Raw genomic sequence first — 17,457 nt, forward strand, 5'->3', positions numbered from 1 at the left:
TTTTCAGCTGGGAATCAGTATCTTCCACTCATTTTGTCCTTGAGAGAGCAGCAGCATTCGCAGTAAGTCTCCCAGTCCATGGTTGTTCCGCTCCACTGTTTGGTTTACCTGGGAGTAGTACGAAGTGGTGTGCGTGTCTTTTCTATGTTTCAGAGCTGGCACAGTTCTGCCATTAACTGGCTTTCAAACTGCGCCCTCTGGTTCATGTGTATTTGCTGTGATTGGGCTAAGAAATTCTGCCACTGGGTGATGTAGTCCGTAAGTACCAACATCCACCTATTGCTTTCTGGGGGATTGGAAGTGGTCCAACCAGATCGACAGCTACCTTTTGCCAAGGTCTGCTCACATATAGTCTTTGTTTTCCACTGGCTGTCTTGATGCAACTGTGTTTAGCGGTCTAGCACATCCCAAAGCTTTTTCCTAGCTTCATGACTGTAGCTGTCAGGCCCGACCAGTACAAAGTAAACTGGAGTCAGCTTGTTGTCCGTCCCACCCTAGAGTGGGCCAGAGCATGTGCCTGTCACACAATGATTTCCTGCAGGGCTGGAGGGCAGATGGCACAGCATCTTGAATGGTTTTGGGAGCTACCCGAGCTTCCAGTACTCCATCTGGCCGGATTTGGAGAAATCCTCGCATGTGGTTCAAGATGTCCAGCTTCTTGTTTCCTAACTTTAGCTGTTCTGCCAGCACTTTGCCTTCGGTGGTGATGGATCAGTACATAGTGACATCAAGTCTCTGGCCCGTGGCCTGTAGCCTTGCCAGTTTGCCTTTTTGGCTAGCTTTCTCTGGAGTCATTTGAAAGGGACAGCCTAACCGAACTGTCATCGGTGATGTTGAGGTGATCTGACTGCCAGGATATTTCACGATTAAAATCAACAAAGGTTGATCATGGCTAAAATGTTCAGATCAAGTGAAAGCACAATTATGTCGTCTATAGTTGTGAAGAGTCCGACAGAATAAAGACCTGTAACGTTGCAACTTGAACCAATAGCTGATATCAACTATCCCAATGATGACAACTAGTGATGTCAGTTTGATACGTATTTTTCTTCTGAGCGTTTTAAACATGATCAAATTTTGTCGATTTTATTTTGAAAAAACCTGGTAGTAAGGTCACCTCAAATATCAACAACAATCACATCACAAAATATAGAAAGACGTCAATACTTTCTGTTAAAATCTACATAATTTGTGTGTAAATTAATCTTTAAGAGTAGCTTCCTAGGTTCTAGGACAGCCTCTTGTACAGCAACAACATGTGGCTGTCATCAACCCCATAGCATTGATGTGTTACAGAGTACTAGCCATTGGGAGTGGCAGCGACTACTCACCTTTCCAGAATGTTCTTGGTATATCTTGTCTGGAGCCACGCTACACTTGGGATAGGGTAAGAATTATTACTAATCGTCTAAAAAAAATTTCTAAGGACAACTTATATGCAAGATAAACTTATATGCGAGGATATACAGTACTTTGTAGAACATTTGCAGTAAAGTGGAATAAGTTGGTGGTCAACCAGTTTTAACTCAAACAGGAATTTATGCAGTACCAGCATTCGGCTCGGCAAATTGTTACATGACTACAATCATCCCTGAATGTATTCATTGAGAGCATTCTACATATATTGTACATATATTGTACCTATATTGTACATATATTGTACATATATAATTGTACATGTATTGTACATATATAATTGTACATATATTGTACATATATAATTGTACATATATTGTACATATATTGTACATATATTGTACATATATTGTACATATATTGTACTTATATTGTACATATATTGTACATATATTGTATATATATTGTACATATATTGTATATATATTGTACATATATTGTACATATATTGTACATATATTGCACATATATTGCACATATATTGCACATATATTGCACATATATTGCACATATATTGCACCTATATTGCACCTATATTGCACCTATATTGCACATATATTGCACATATATTGCACATATACTGCACATATATTGCACATATATTGCACATATATTGCACATATATTGCACATATATTGCACATATATTGCACATATATTGCACATATATTGCACATATATTGTACATATATTGTACATATATTGTACATATATTGTACAATTGTACATTGTATATACATAATACATGCGAATACGGATTCTTGAGTTTTCAATCAGATATATCATGGTACGTTTATAAGAAAACGAAACGATTTAGACTACCAATTAAGTCTGGCATTGCATCAAGTGGTTCTACTTTTGCACATTAAATAAGTCATAGTAAATATGCTCTTATAACCCTTTCCTCGCATGAGAACTTATTACTGTCAAAGAACATGACTCTTATTACACCAATGATTATTCAATGACTTCGGAATGTTATCCAGTGGGGCAAGTGGTAGAATGTCGGTCTGACCAACTGAAGGTCGTCCTGGGTTCAAGAACGGTGCAAAGCAACCTATTACGAAAAATATTAATTCAGTACAATGATTTCAAAATAATCAGAAGAGTTTCATAACCCATGGTAACTTAAGCAAATAGATGGATGGACTGTTTGGTTCCAGCTCTACTATCCTAATCTTGGTGCCCTCACAGAGTCAGTGTGGGCAAGTGATATCATTACTTCCTTACAATGTTCAATGCGATGCTGTTTCCCGTCGGTAATCTCGTGCAGCAAAACCATTGCGGCGCTAGACTCGTTGGCCTATATTCACATAAAGCTGCGTCGCTAGTGATCACATAAAAATGGCCACACGCTATGCCGTTTCGAAGTGCTGACCTTCACACGCACAGCACATTTTCGGGAATGTTTTGCCTGCGGCTCCTTGCAAAAGTTGAACTGCGTTAAACTCTTGTGTCGACCGCCGCAAGTACTCTGTATGTAGGTTCCCATTTCACCCCAGATAGCCTTGCGATCCTGCCATCAGTGTTTCCGGAATATATGAGAACCAAGTTTTAGCAATGTCTTTGCATATCTTGTGCTCCACGGATTAACACTGATAATTCTTTATTCCCTAGACATCTCTTTTAAACTACAGATATAGTAAAATCACACACTCACAGACACAAGATAAACTGTCATCATAACCATCCTCCAATTTCAGCAGAAGGAAATGCAATCCAGTGTTAATCAGTTTTGATAATGCTGTTTTAGAACAAATGGAAGTTATCCTCCTACCCTCTCTACCATACAGTCTATGAGACATTCTACCTTGTTGATCATATCATGGATCCAGGATTTCAGGTGAGTATTATACTTCATGGATACCAGTATAGAGCACTGCCTTGGGCTCTGACCCTGGCAGCGGTGTCTAACACTGGCAGCGGTGTCTAACCCTGGCAGCGGTGTCTAACCCTGGCAGCGGTGTCTAACCCTGGCAGCGGTGTCTAACCCTGGCAGCGGTGTCTAACCCTGGCAGCGGTGTCTAACCCTGGCAGCGGTGTCCAATCCTGGCAGCAGTGTCTAAGAGTAAAACGATGAGTTTGTTTCACTTTCTACTTTCACGGCTTGAAGATGGACTTACACAAAATTTTAGTATATTTTATCAGAAAGTATCGATATTTTTCTATCATTTATGATCGTTTTTGATGTTTGAAATGGTCTGATTGGCAGAATGTTTAAGGTTGAAATCGACAAAAATTTATCACGACTAAAGCCCTCAGGTCAGTTGAATGTGTGACTATGACGTTTGTAATTGCAACGAGACCAACAGAATAGAGACCCGTACAACTTCAACACAATAGCCGATATCAACTATGGAATGATAACAACTAGTGACGTCATTTGCACATATTTTTCTGCTGAGCATTTTAACCTTGATCAAGTTTTGTCAATTTTAATCTTTAAGTATCCTGGCAGTCAGATCACCTCAAACATCGAAAACAATGGCAAATGATAAAAAATACCAATGCTTTCTGTAGCGTTAATCCGTTACAAGGAAGAGTGGTTATGGCTGATGGAACTTTATTTCATCTCACACAGTTCTCACCGTAAAAACTGCAACATTTATGGAACATTTTAAACTAGAAATTCCACTGTCATACAGCCCGCGACCAAAGAGATATTGGAAAAAAAGAAAGGGTACTGATGGTTGAGAAATGCAATATTAGCAGTCAAATGGCACTGCAGTGCAATAGGATAACTGCAATGGTAGCTGTAATGTACTGGGTGTTATATACAACAAATAGCAATAATGAAAGGAAAAGATTATATGTTTATATCTCTCCCCCTGCAATAGGAGAAATGCAATATTGGCCAGTATTAGAAGTGAAATGCACTGATATTATTAGAATAACCAATATTATTAATATAGTAATAATATAAAACCAATAAACAATTTTGTTTACATTTAAAAACGTCATAGTTTTTAAAATTTCATAAGTATAATCTCATAATCTTAAAATCTCATAAGAATTGTTAGAAAAAAATATCATCGTCATTTCCTTTACTAACACTGCGTTGTACATCAGTTAGAATACCGAAGTACTCAAGAGTCTACTGTAAAATGTCAGTTACTTTGAAATCGGCAAAAATGAAACGATTTCAGTACTCCTACGTTAATTACAGAAACCTCCGACAATGCTATAGACTGGTGAAATGTGCACGTTATTTTTTCGTGAAATGCGCACGCATGTTTCAATTTCCGGTCTTAACTTTTATTAAACCAAGCTTTACAGGCATTTTGTGGCGATTTTCGTCCAAATTAATCTGTCTATTTGTGTATAATCCGATCAGATGGGTAAGTTTTAAGATAATGCCGACGGTTTACAAAGACTTGGTAACATATTTAAATAGGCTTAAATGTGTTTTGTATCGTTATTATACTTTAGCGACTCTACAAAACGATGGTGAAATTTGTTGATGAAATTTCTAGACAAGGGTTCGTCTTATTGTTGATGATTAATTTTCGTAAGTTGTGTGCACATGCATTTATCATAAAAACTCTCATACTTCGCTTCTACTCGTTTGTTCGTGGGACAATAATTCTATGGCTAAACTTTACAAACAACAATATTTTTTTGCAGCACTACTAATCCTACTACCACCACTGATAATAGAATAAAAGCACACACAGACCAGGTGTATAATCCAAAAGGCAATACTAATTCATAATATTTGTTCGAGAAGTTAACATTTCTGTTAATAACATGTTATCCCACTTAATGAAACACACATTAGCTAATACAAGAAAATAATATGAAATTCATATACTAGTGTAAACATTCATGTTGTGTCATTCATGAATTGAAGGTTAAAGTCTAGCATAGATATTCTACTGACACAAGATATACGTAATATAAGTGAAACAAAGACTTACAAATGATTAAGGCTTTATAAAAATTGACATATAATGATCATAAAAAGCTATAATATAATGATGCAACCAAAAACATACCTTGTGCTCTCTGTAACAGATCAAGCTGAGCTCCGAAGATGGTCTTTTGCTAATGATGACCACAATATAATAAAACTATGTATACTGCATATAGTCAGCATTTAAATGTTGAAGCAGAAGATTCGTGGTTCTTCTGGCAAAGTTTGTGTTATACTATCTGTTGAATCTTGAAGTGCTGCCTCTTACTATATACTTTTGGCAATCTTCTAAACAAGCAAAAATAAACGAAAACGGCGTACTAAAAAACTTTTGCAACTGGTACGCAATTGGAAGTGTGGTTCAGATTTACTTTTTCTTTTGGTACAAAAATGACTCTTTTAACCTATTTTTAATTATTGTTTTCAACCATGAATGATGAAATCAGGATTAGTACTCTCATACCTATGGTCATAGGCCATTACACCATAGACTATACAAACATGCTGTCAGTGAGCACACAGCGCCCACACGTGTAATAATAGGTGAATCACTGGAGTGGAACAACAAAACAAGATGAGTAAGGAAGCCGTGTAGTTACACTTTCTGATAAAACCTGCAAAAAGTTAGTATAAATTCATTTTTGGTCTAGGATTGAAACCAGTGAGATCTTATCATTATATTTAGGTAGTCAACTATCTACTAGCCTAATTAAAAGAGTTCAATGCTCGGAAACAACGGTCATCACTATAGAGTTATCTTGTATTCAAACATTTTGTAAAATAGGAAAAGGAATCCTGTACAAAAATGGTTAATGTTGCATTATGATCAAACCTAGTTTTGTAGGAACATGTAACTTAATTTATTTTTATTGCATGCCACAGTTTAACAATATGGGCAATTGTATATTTCTATTGTAATCACTGGAAAGTCGGCAAACTGAAAGATTACTTGAATTTTTATTATGCTTTTTAGGAACTTATTAGCTGAATATCCAGCATTACACGGGTAATAAAACACTGCATATATACAGTGGCAGGTAATGTGGTTACCGGTAAAATTAGCAAATTGGCTAATTTCAGTAACTTAAGCTAGTAAGTTGAGCTTGTCTAAATTTTTACTATAATAAGAGCTGTGAAGCCAGCTTAATAATCATTACATTTTATTTTTATGCATATTTTAATCGATGTAATAGTTATGTGCACAATGGATTCATTATATAGATATTAGAATATATCACATACAGTAGGCGCTCCTACAACGTAAATAATCTGTTCCTTGAACGTTTACGTTATAGGTCATTTATGTTACGAAAACAGTAAAATACATGTAAATTGCCTAATCCAATCCAAGATCTTTTCAAACACACCCCTTTGGCCATGCAAATTGAAAAACTTGACTTAACTCTACTAATTTGTGGGCTGTACCGTAACTGCATTGTTATCGGTTTGTATCGACAACTTTGCTCTTTTTTCTGATCAATCTTACAGGTTTTATTTTTATACTTTTTTTTTTAATTTTTACAATAAGTTGATGGGAAGCGTCATCATGGCATTCGACATCTTTGGCGTTCATTTGCAACGATTTGCTTATTTTTTTCTAAACAGCAAAGTGTATTCTGCAAAGTAAAACTAATAACAAATATTTTATATATCTACAATAAAACAAATCAACAAAAGATTTTTACTACAAAAAAAGCGGTACTACCTGTTCGACATCTATCGTACCCAGGGGTCAAGGTTAAAATGAAAGAAAATTTTCTACGATACTCCAACTCGTCACATTCAAATTGGTAGACCGACGCTGTGACACCTGCACAAATTGATCGCCTTTGTATTTATGAGCAATTGCGCAGCAGCTGTACTCTATTTTGTTGACACATATGACAATCTATCATGGCAAACTAAAATGTCGTGAAAGTTGTATACATAATAGATATAACTTTATGCGTGCATAGTTTTTCTTTCGTGAGTGCGATGAAATTGAGTAATATTCAAATCGAATTCAAGTTGCCTGACTTTACACTTTACATAACATTGAACTTTTCACATAGTAAGAAGCAAAAACTTCACACAAATTCTTTACATTATCCGGAATTTACATTATAGGAGCTACTGTATATCTTCTCCGTAAATCTGTGCCTGTCTGTTCGTCTTTGGGTATGTCCAGTTATAACGACTACCGTAAGTTTTTATAATAAATAATCCGTTGCACACGGGATCTAAGCTCAGCACCTCCAGTTCTGAAGAACAACATTTATCACACATATGCTATCCGACTAGCTATACCTTAGAATAAACTGTGCATATATTTATTACACCTGTCAATCTTTCATACTTTTACGCTTACCTATTCAGCTGGAAGAATGCGTTAAGGCATAACTGAAGAAAAAGATTTGCCAATATGTGAATAAAAATACTTAAACTATGGCAAGACTATTGCTATATAGAGATGTAGTAGGTACTGCAGCTGGTACAGTATGAATTACATAGGAATAAACACAATACACAGAAATAAACAAGCACCTTCATTTAAAATTTAGAATGGTAAATGTACATGTTGATTAAGAGTAAATTTCCTGCGCAAAAACATTTTTATTATTAGTGCAATACCAGGCATTCGCAAGTATGTATCTTATATCTATATACATGTATATGAATATCAAAATTTGTCGTCTGTTATTACCTGTCTATTCAGTTATCTGTTTGTCCAGATATAACTTTAAAATCTTAGAATGAAAAACTTACTTCGTGCTGAATTTGAAACCCCGAAGATTGCAACCACAAATTTTTCACCATGCATTTAACCACCAAGCTACGCTGTTCTTACAATTCAATTGCTCTTATCATATACTGTATACCCTTTTCTCGATTGCACACGCTAAATGGCGTATTAATTGATACATTGCATTGCATACATTGATACATACATTGCGTCCACGCATATTTTATATGCTATTTGCCAAAATACCACCCACAACGCTAGAAAGAGATATACACTGCTTACTATTACAGTTCAGAGTTATCGGTTATGATAAAAACGGATTTCCAAACAGATGTGATAAAATTTTAGTTGAAAGTTTGAAGTTTACTAAAATGGATACTAAAACATCCTTCCTATATGTGTTTAGCAAGCTTAATTCATTTAAGTTAGATTCAGCGTTTATGTTACACGCCTGTTTCAAAGGTGAAAACTTTCCCCGGTACATACTGCACGCAGTACATTGTAATGTTACATTTTTTTGAAGATCATAACCACAGAATGCACTAAAGTTATTGCAGGTAACTATAGTTACCTGGTTACTAAGGTTAACATATTGTTTTATTGCTATTTTTTAATGATGATGATTTTGATTACTTTTACCAGGAAGCTTTTGCATTAAATAATTACTGTAGGTTTCTATACCACTCTATATGATATTTTGCCTTATGATGCCAACACTAAAACAAACTAAAATCATATAATTGTATACCAAACAATTTTTCCTTTTAATCGTAGCAAAACAGACATTATTTAGCCATTACTTGCTAATGATTTTACATTTACATTTGAACACCTTTTAAAGTCTTATTTTTCCTTCTAATTTATTTCAACAAAAAATTATTTTATGATGTGAAATTTAGAAGTCACAGTTGTTTGAAAAGGTCTCAAAACCTTTACAGCTGTTTTATTTTCTCCCTCAACTCATTGGAATCGCGCAAAAAACACTTTCTCGTGATTTGAAGTTCAAAAGTTAGAATGGTAAATGTTGTATACGTTAAATAAAAATAAATTTTTTTGTCCAAAGACTTTTTTATTACCGGACAACGCTGGGCATTCAACTAGTATATATATATTAGAATGTTTGTTTGCAGACCCCTAGGTTCCATGTTCAAATCTAGTGCGAAGTAGATTTTTCATTTTTATTACTTTATTGCTATAACTGGACACACAGATAGCAGACCAACAAATAGACAAACACTGAGATTTATATATACATACATAATGTAGTTTGGAGTATTGCTAAAAAAACACAAGTAAATTCCTTCTTGTTTGCCCAAAAATATTAAGCAAACCAACCTTTCAATACTTCTCTATATACACATATTAGCTGTACCCGGCGTTGCCCGGGTGATAACCAACCTTTCAATACTTCTCTATATACACATATTAGCTGTACCCGGCGTTGCCCGGGTGATAACCAACCTTTCAATACTTCTCTATATACACATATTAGCTGTACCCGGCGTTGCCCGGGTGATAAAATTTAAAGTCTTTGCGCAGAAAATTAATTTGTATTTAACATTTGCCATTCTAATCTTCAAACAACATATCATGAGAAAAGTGTTTTGTATAGTTGAAATAAATTGAGAAAAAAATTAAAAAACAACTATAAAGGTTTTCAAACTTTGTTAAACAACTGTAACTTTCAAACATCATATCATGAGAAAAATGTTTTGTGCAGGTCAAATAAATTGAAAAAAAATGAAACAACTATTAAAGGGTTCAAATGTAAATATGAAATGATTAGCAAGTAATAGCTAAATTATGTCTGTTTTGTTACGATTACAATAAAAGATGATTTAGTAATGATACAATTAATACAAACTGAGAAAACAAAATAAAAATCATGAATATGTTGAATTAATAATAGCAATTCTTGCATAGAAGTGTGTGTGTGCGTGCGTGTATGTGTGTGTGCGCACGCGTGCGTATGTGCGTATAAAAAAGGTTACTGTTCCACCAGAAGCTATCCATCAAAACTTTGAATACGATGATACTGGTACCTTTCGATACTGGTACAAATGTAAAAATGAGATATTGTACTGTCTTTGTCTGATCGAACGGGAGAGAATGTCGAAGCTCTTCCTACGGATATAATACATTCGTTTGCGACAGTGTGAAAATAATTGGCCTTGACTGCAATATAGCTGTTGAACTGTACAAAAAACTGAAAACGGAAGTTCAAGAAAACATGAAAAAGCATCATGATTCATAAAGTTAATAAAACTCATAGAGTTTCAAATAATACATCATTTAGTGTGTGCATACTCTATACGGTATATGATGTCATTGATCAATATGCCTTGTATAGCTCAGCGGTAGACTGCGTGGATTTAAAACTTGTAGTTGCATTTTTTGTGAGTTCAAATCCATGAGAATGCGTAATTTTAAATTCCAAGATTTTAATAGCTGTAGTTGGACATAAACACAAACTTTGAGAGATATATAGATGGAAGATATGAGGTAATGCACATTCATCATTTGAAATGTGCAGCCATTTTACAGCTCATCACACAAAAAGCAGACCAAGGGATGCGCACCTATCGATTGTTTTGACATCAATTCAAGAGTAATGAGGTTACTGGTGTTAATTGTTAGAACAATGTTTATGACTCATTTTCATCAGAGAAGTCAAAATCATCTCCGTCAGAGAGATAAACTTCAGTTGATCTCTCTGACATAAATGAGCCATCAACTTCAGTTGAACTCTCAAACCAGCTTATTTTTTTCTACGTTGGAATTAATGACCATTCTAATTATTTACCAGAAATTTCGAGCAGTGGCTCAGGTGCTGTCAGAAGTAGTCCGAGATCTATCTGACTCATTAGTCCTCCCCCTTGATGTTCAAAGCTTCTCTAGATATCTAAAGGAAGAAAGTGACAAAATCTTTGAAGTACATGAGGCACTGATGGTGGCCAATAATCTTACTCATGATATTGGTGAGTGACAGGGATAGCGGGTAGCTGCTATTGGTGAGTGACAGGGATAGCAGGTAGCTGCTATTGGTGAGTGACAGGGATAGCAGGTAGCTGCTATTGAAGCTTAACTTAAGAGAAGTAACACATCGGAGCTTATGCTTGTTGACACAAATACAGTTTTGTAGGGATGGGAAGGTTAATTAAATGATCAAATTAAATTTTAACCAATTTAACTTTTAGAATTCTGTAAAATTACCTGAATTTCAGAACTCGAGTAGCTCTTAAAATAATCCTCATTGCAGAGTACTTCCGGCACGCAGTGAGTGTATTTCAAAAAGACGCGGAAGAGTTGACAGAGCAGATCAGACAGCTAGATACAAGCCGGTAAGTGGGAGTAAGCCACTCCTAACATTAAAACAAAGAGAATATAACTGCTAAGAGATAGTTTTTTTTCAAAAACATAAGCCAACCTGGCGATATTCATCATTGCCTGCTTGTCTTTTGTGTAGAGAGCTAGAAATATGGATTTTTATGCTATTAAATGCAAATAAGTAGCTGAGTTGAATTCCTGGAATAAACTAGATCAAAGCTTTGTGGTCCGGTAACCTGGTTTAGTAGCCTGTACTCCATCTCATACTCATTCTTTCTGTTTTGCTGCATCTAATGATCACCACACTAATTTTAGGCATCTCATCTATCAGCATTCTTCTGCCACTGTCTCATCTCAGCGCCTCAGTACACAGCGCCTAATCTCTTGGCGTCTCACCATACAGTGTCTCACGTTTCAAAATTCTCCTCAGCATCATAACTTCTTTCTTCCAATCACCAATGTGAAGATGCAGTGTGAAAAAGTCAGTTTCTCAGAAGAATTTTTGTAAGCAGCAGTTCTGCCCTCAATCTGGGTTCAAGGGTCGTTAAGCACATTTCAGAGGTCATATTTTGACAGCCCCTTGTCAATTTTAACAATCAGCATAAAGAGAACTGACAGAATGGCAAAGTATTATTATTGTTGCATTTACAAAACTAAACTGCATATTAGTGTTTTATTAGGATGCGAGACAACAAATTTCCTCTATGTTGTTGAAATATCCTTGATGAAGCACTCCATTGGTTAGAGTTCTAAGGCAGTTTGCGCGCATACATTTTATACAAGCCCTTCCTAGTGCCATGCTATCAATAGAAGTCACAGAGGGTAGCTGTAACACCTTCTTCCCTCTTTGCAGCCCATATCTAGTTAGAGAAGTCAATGACAAATTGATGAATTTACAAAGAAGCTTTCTGGATCCACAAGGCCTTCCAGGAAGACCATTGTACAAGTAAGCTTACAGTAGAGTTGTCTAACCTTACCAACAGCAGTTGTGTCTCATTTAATGCAGAAAGAAAAATCTATATTTTAGCTTTCTGTTATCAGTCAACATCAACACTGTTTTGCTTGACTGTACGAAACACTGAAGTAACATTGAGAGAACATTAGTGGGCACTGTGCCAGAGTTTGATGTCATAAGTTTTAGTAAATTTGCCTTGGCAAATTGTATGAACGGATTTAGCCGGTTGCTAGAGGGTACAATATTGTACTATAGTAATGCTGCTTTTTCATCCATTAGTCACAATGTGCCAGCCTTAACATACTGACAATTCAATGGCTTGTCAAGTCGTGTTTGGGACAAACTGATTTGTGAAGCAACCACTTGACCAGGTGCCATTCTATAAGCTTATTGTGCATGTAATTACTTCGACACCTTTTGACCACAATTTCCAAAATGGCTTCCTACCTTCTACTGGTGAAGTTGATGTTGTTATCTTTATTTGCGCTAACATACTTGGGAGCGCATGCTGCAGGGCATTTACTCATCATGCTTTGTTATTCATTTTATTAAAATGAAATAGTGCACATACAGTAGACACTCCTACAACGTAAAGGAATTTTATGTTATATAAACATTACAATACTTGTAATTCTAAAATCTTCCCAAACTCACTCCTTTTGCCTTTCCAAAAAAAACTAGCCAACGTCTTTAATTAACAAACATCTTGATACAAACCATTAATACTACAGTTACTGTACGGTCTTAAATTAAGAAAGACTATACAGTAACTGTAGTATTAAAGGTTTGTATCGACAAGTGTTTTAATTTTTCTTATCAATTTCACTAGGTTCATGGTTCATGATTATGGTAATTTTACAATAAGTCAAGGAGAACGCACACCTTCAATGTCAATTTACATTGTTTTTTTTATTTTTTCTAGACAATGCCTAATATGTAAAAAAGAATATTCTAAAATATTTTGTCTAAAATAATTAAAAATATAGTTTTACTATGTGTATTAGGAGCGGTGTCTGTCTGATCAGCGGTCTATACATCACCAGGGCTCGAGGTTAGGATGAAAAATCACTTTTGGCAAGATGAAAACTTGTGACATTTAGCTGGGTATATCAACCCTCCAACGCCTGCACCGATCGATCGCCTGGAAATATTTTAGAGTTATTGCGTGGCTACATATTTTCTGTGCTTTGTTGACACACCTGACGATCTCTAATGGCGAACTAGATTGAGAAAGTATATAAGGATGTATATATATATATATATAAGGTATATATATAAGGTATATATATAAGGTATATATATAAGATATATATATAAGGTATATATATAAGATATATATATATAAGATATATATATAAGATATATATATAAGATATATATATAAGATATATATATATATAAGATATATATATAAGATATATATATGATATATATATAAGATATATATATAAGATATATATATAAGATATATATATATAAGATATATATATAAGGTATATATATAAGATATATATATAAGATATATATAAGATATATATAAGATATGTATATATAAGATATATATATAAGATATATATATAAGATATATATATAAGATATATATATAAGATATATATATAAGATATATATATAAGATATATATATAAGATATATATATAAGATATATATATAAGATATATATATAAGATATATATATATATATACAGTGAAACATGGATAACTCGCCCTCGGATATAGCGAACACATGGTTAACTCGACTGGATTTGCTTGGTCCGTTCCCACGCAATGATAAATGGCTCTATATAACTCGAATTCAACACTGTTATAACGAACTGTTTTTTGCCCAACGGCTACCGAAACGGTTGTTATCGCTTTAGAAAATCACTTTATTCCAAGCCATAGAGGTAAACCTCAACTTTTCGTAATTCATAAGCGTCGTTATTACCTCCATCGGCAAAATATTTTTGTCAACGACTGTTCTAAAGGTTTGGTGAAATTTGATTTATACTTCTATACGATGAATAGCACGGGTTAGCCGGGTCACGGGCGCAAGGATTTTCGCCACGCACATACAAAACAAAAACAGCATGTTGTTTTTGTTTTGTATTTGCGTGGCGAAAATCCTTGAGTGCGTGACCCGGCTAGCCCGTGATGAATAGTTTTCCGACGTTGATTCCGTGTTGAATTACCGTCGGAACGTTGAATGTTTAAAACGTCTTAAAAAATGTTGTAATCAAACGTATACGTTGTCTTAGCTAAAAAAAACTATTCATCGTTTGACCTAAACACAAAATACGTGTGTACATTCAATAAGTATCCATTCAAAAAGCGTGAGTGATATACAATGTACCGTAAAACCTCGTAAAACTTTTAATTGAACTGCCTCGGAGTGTTGCTCTTAACGAATCCCAGGTAAAGTAAGGTAATCTTTGCAAAAACTTCAAGAAAGATCGGCAAAATTGATCGTGGGTAAAACGCTCAAAATAAAAAGATGTCTATTCTTTGAGCATTTCAGCAACGATCAAGTTTTGCCAATGTCAATCTAAAAAACGTCCTGGCAATAACATCACCTCAAACAACAAACCAATCTCAAGTGATAGAAAAATCTCTATACTTTTTGATAAAAACGTTTTAAACTTTACATTAGAAGCATTTAATTTGAAACAAGCCATTTGTGCTTTTGATTTATATTATAGTTTGTATATGTTCATGTATCTACTAATAAATAAGTAAATACATGGACTTGTGACAGTGCTCTGATAACTTGAACACTCTGATAATTCGAACACTTTTGCTCGGTCCCTTGAAGTTTGAGTTATCCGAGTTTCACTGTATATATATATATATATGGTATATATATATAAGGTATATATATATATGGTATATATATAAGGTATATATATATAAGGTATATATATATAAGGTATATATATATAAGGTATATATATATAAGGTATATATATAAGGTATATATATATATAAGGTATATATATAAGGTATATATATATAAGGTATATATATATAAGGTATATATATATAAGGTATATATATATAAGGTATATATATATAAGGTATATATATAAGGTATATATATATATAAGGTATATATATATAAGGTATATATATATAAGGTATATATATAAGGTATATATATATAAGGTATATATATATAAGGTATATATATATAAGGTATATATATAAGGTATATATATATAAGGTATATATATAAGGTATATATATATAAGGTATATATATATATATAAGGTATATATATATATATAAGGTATATATATATATATAAGGTATATATATATAAGGTATATATATGTAAGGTATATATATATAAGGTATATATATATAAGGTATATATATATAAGGTATATATATATAAGGAATATATATATAAGGAATATATATATAAGGTATATATATATAAGGTATATATATATAAGGTATATATATATAAGGTGTATATATATAAGGTATATATATATAAGGTATATATATATAAGGTATATATATATAAGGTATATATATATAAGGTATATATATATAAGGTATATATATATAAGGTATATATATATAAGGTATATATATATAAGGTATATATATATAAGGTATATATATATAAGGTATATATATATATAAGGTATATATATAAGGTATATATACATAAGGTATATATACATAAGGTATATATATATAAGGTATATATATATAAGGTATATATACATAAGGTATATATACATAAGGTATATATACATAAGGTATATATATATAAGGTATATATATATAAGGTATATATATATAAGGTATATATATATAAGGTATATATATATAAGGTATATATATATAAGGTATATATATATAAGGTATATATATAAGGTATATATATAAGGTATATATATAAGGTATATATATAAGGTATATATATAAGGTATATATACATAAGGTATATATACATAAGGTATATATACATAAGGTATATATACATAAGGTATATATACATAAGGTATATATACATAAGGTATATATATATATAAGGTATATATATATATAAGGTATATATATATATAAGGTATATATACATATATAAGGTATATATACATATATAAGGTATATATACATATATAAGGTATATATACATATATAAGGTATATATACATATATAAGGTATATATACATATATAAGGTATATATACATATATAAGGTATATATACATAAGGTATATATACATAAGGTATATATACATAAGGTATATATACATAAGGTATATATACATATATAAGGTATATATACATAAGGTATATATACATAAGGTATATATATATATATACCTTATATATATAACGAAGAGCCCTATACATATGCTGTTTTCTCTCTCAAGGGCGGTATTTTTAGGGTTAACTATGAAATTCTTGTTATTCACATCAAATTTAAGAATTTGCAGACTTGACACGTTACATTATAAGGAATTCTATACGTCGAACAAATTAAAAGCTTTACCAAATTTTTGTTGTTATATAGAATTTACCTTATAGGTTTACGTTATAAGAGTGTCTACTGTTATCAAGTTAAGACAAAGTTATGCTAGACTTAATATCTTTGTTTTATGCAGGAACCTCCTATTGGCTCCAAGCAAATTTGACGCATATTCTGGCGCTGTCTTCCCAGCAATAACCGACTCACTGCATCGCATTGAAGCAAATACTGATCCTAAGAAATGGGAACATGTGAGAAAGAACATGTCTATTGTGACCTATATCCTTCAAACCGCTGCCTCAACCCTCAGAAAGGCAACTGAGTTCAGCAAGGTGTAAAAAGCGAACCATATCTTTGGACTGATCGCGAATGGAGAAAATAGCACTTGGCGATTCTAGTACAAGAATTCTAGCTCTAAAAGAAGCAAACGATTTCCTATATGATACTTGCACTGATTTCTCAAACTACCAGATAGCTCATTCTTATCACTAATGATGCATAGCTTTCATAACGGCTTTAATATTTTATATGCTTTAAATAAAACAAAATGTGGGAAGAGCAACCCAGCTGCTGCAAATATTCTAATAAATATCATATAATTGTTGGCACATAATATCAACTCATTTGACTAAAATTGGTCTT

The 17,457-nt window shown here is 33.1% G+C and overlaps 1 protein-coding gene across 2 annotated transcripts in view; it reads left to right on the forward strand.

Moving 5' to 3' along the window:
- The window catches only part of LOC137400103 (glutamate carboxypeptidase 2-like), a 38,082-nt gene extending 20,701 nt beyond the window's left edge, over positions 1 to 17,381 (forward strand). For both annotated transcript variants that reach the window (XM_068086411.1, XM_068086413.1), the window contains exons 12-17: positions 1,297 to 1,387; positions 3,169 to 3,258; positions 10,857 to 11,028; positions 11,310 to 11,391; positions 12,231 to 12,323; positions 16,952 to 17,381. In XM_068086411.1, coding sequence (XP_067942512.1) covers positions 1,297 to 1,387; positions 3,169 to 3,258; positions 10,857 to 11,028; positions 11,310 to 11,391; positions 12,231 to 12,323; positions 16,952 to 17,153 — 730 coding nt within the window. In that variant the 3' untranslated portion in view covers positions 17,154 to 17,381. The remainder of the gene's footprint in view (positions 1 to 1,296; positions 1,388 to 3,168; positions 3,259 to 10,856; positions 11,029 to 11,309; positions 11,392 to 12,230; positions 12,324 to 16,951) is intronic.
- Positions 17,382 to 17,457: the final 76 nt, after the last annotated feature.

This window comes from Watersipora subatra, chromosome 7 (assembly GCF_963576615.1).
Source record: "Watersipora subatra chromosome 7, tzWatSuba1.1, whole genome shotgun sequence".
In the NCBI taxonomy this organism is placed as follows: domain Eukaryota; kingdom Metazoa; phylum Bryozoa; class Gymnolaemata; order Cheilostomatida; family Watersiporidae; genus Watersipora; species Watersipora subatra.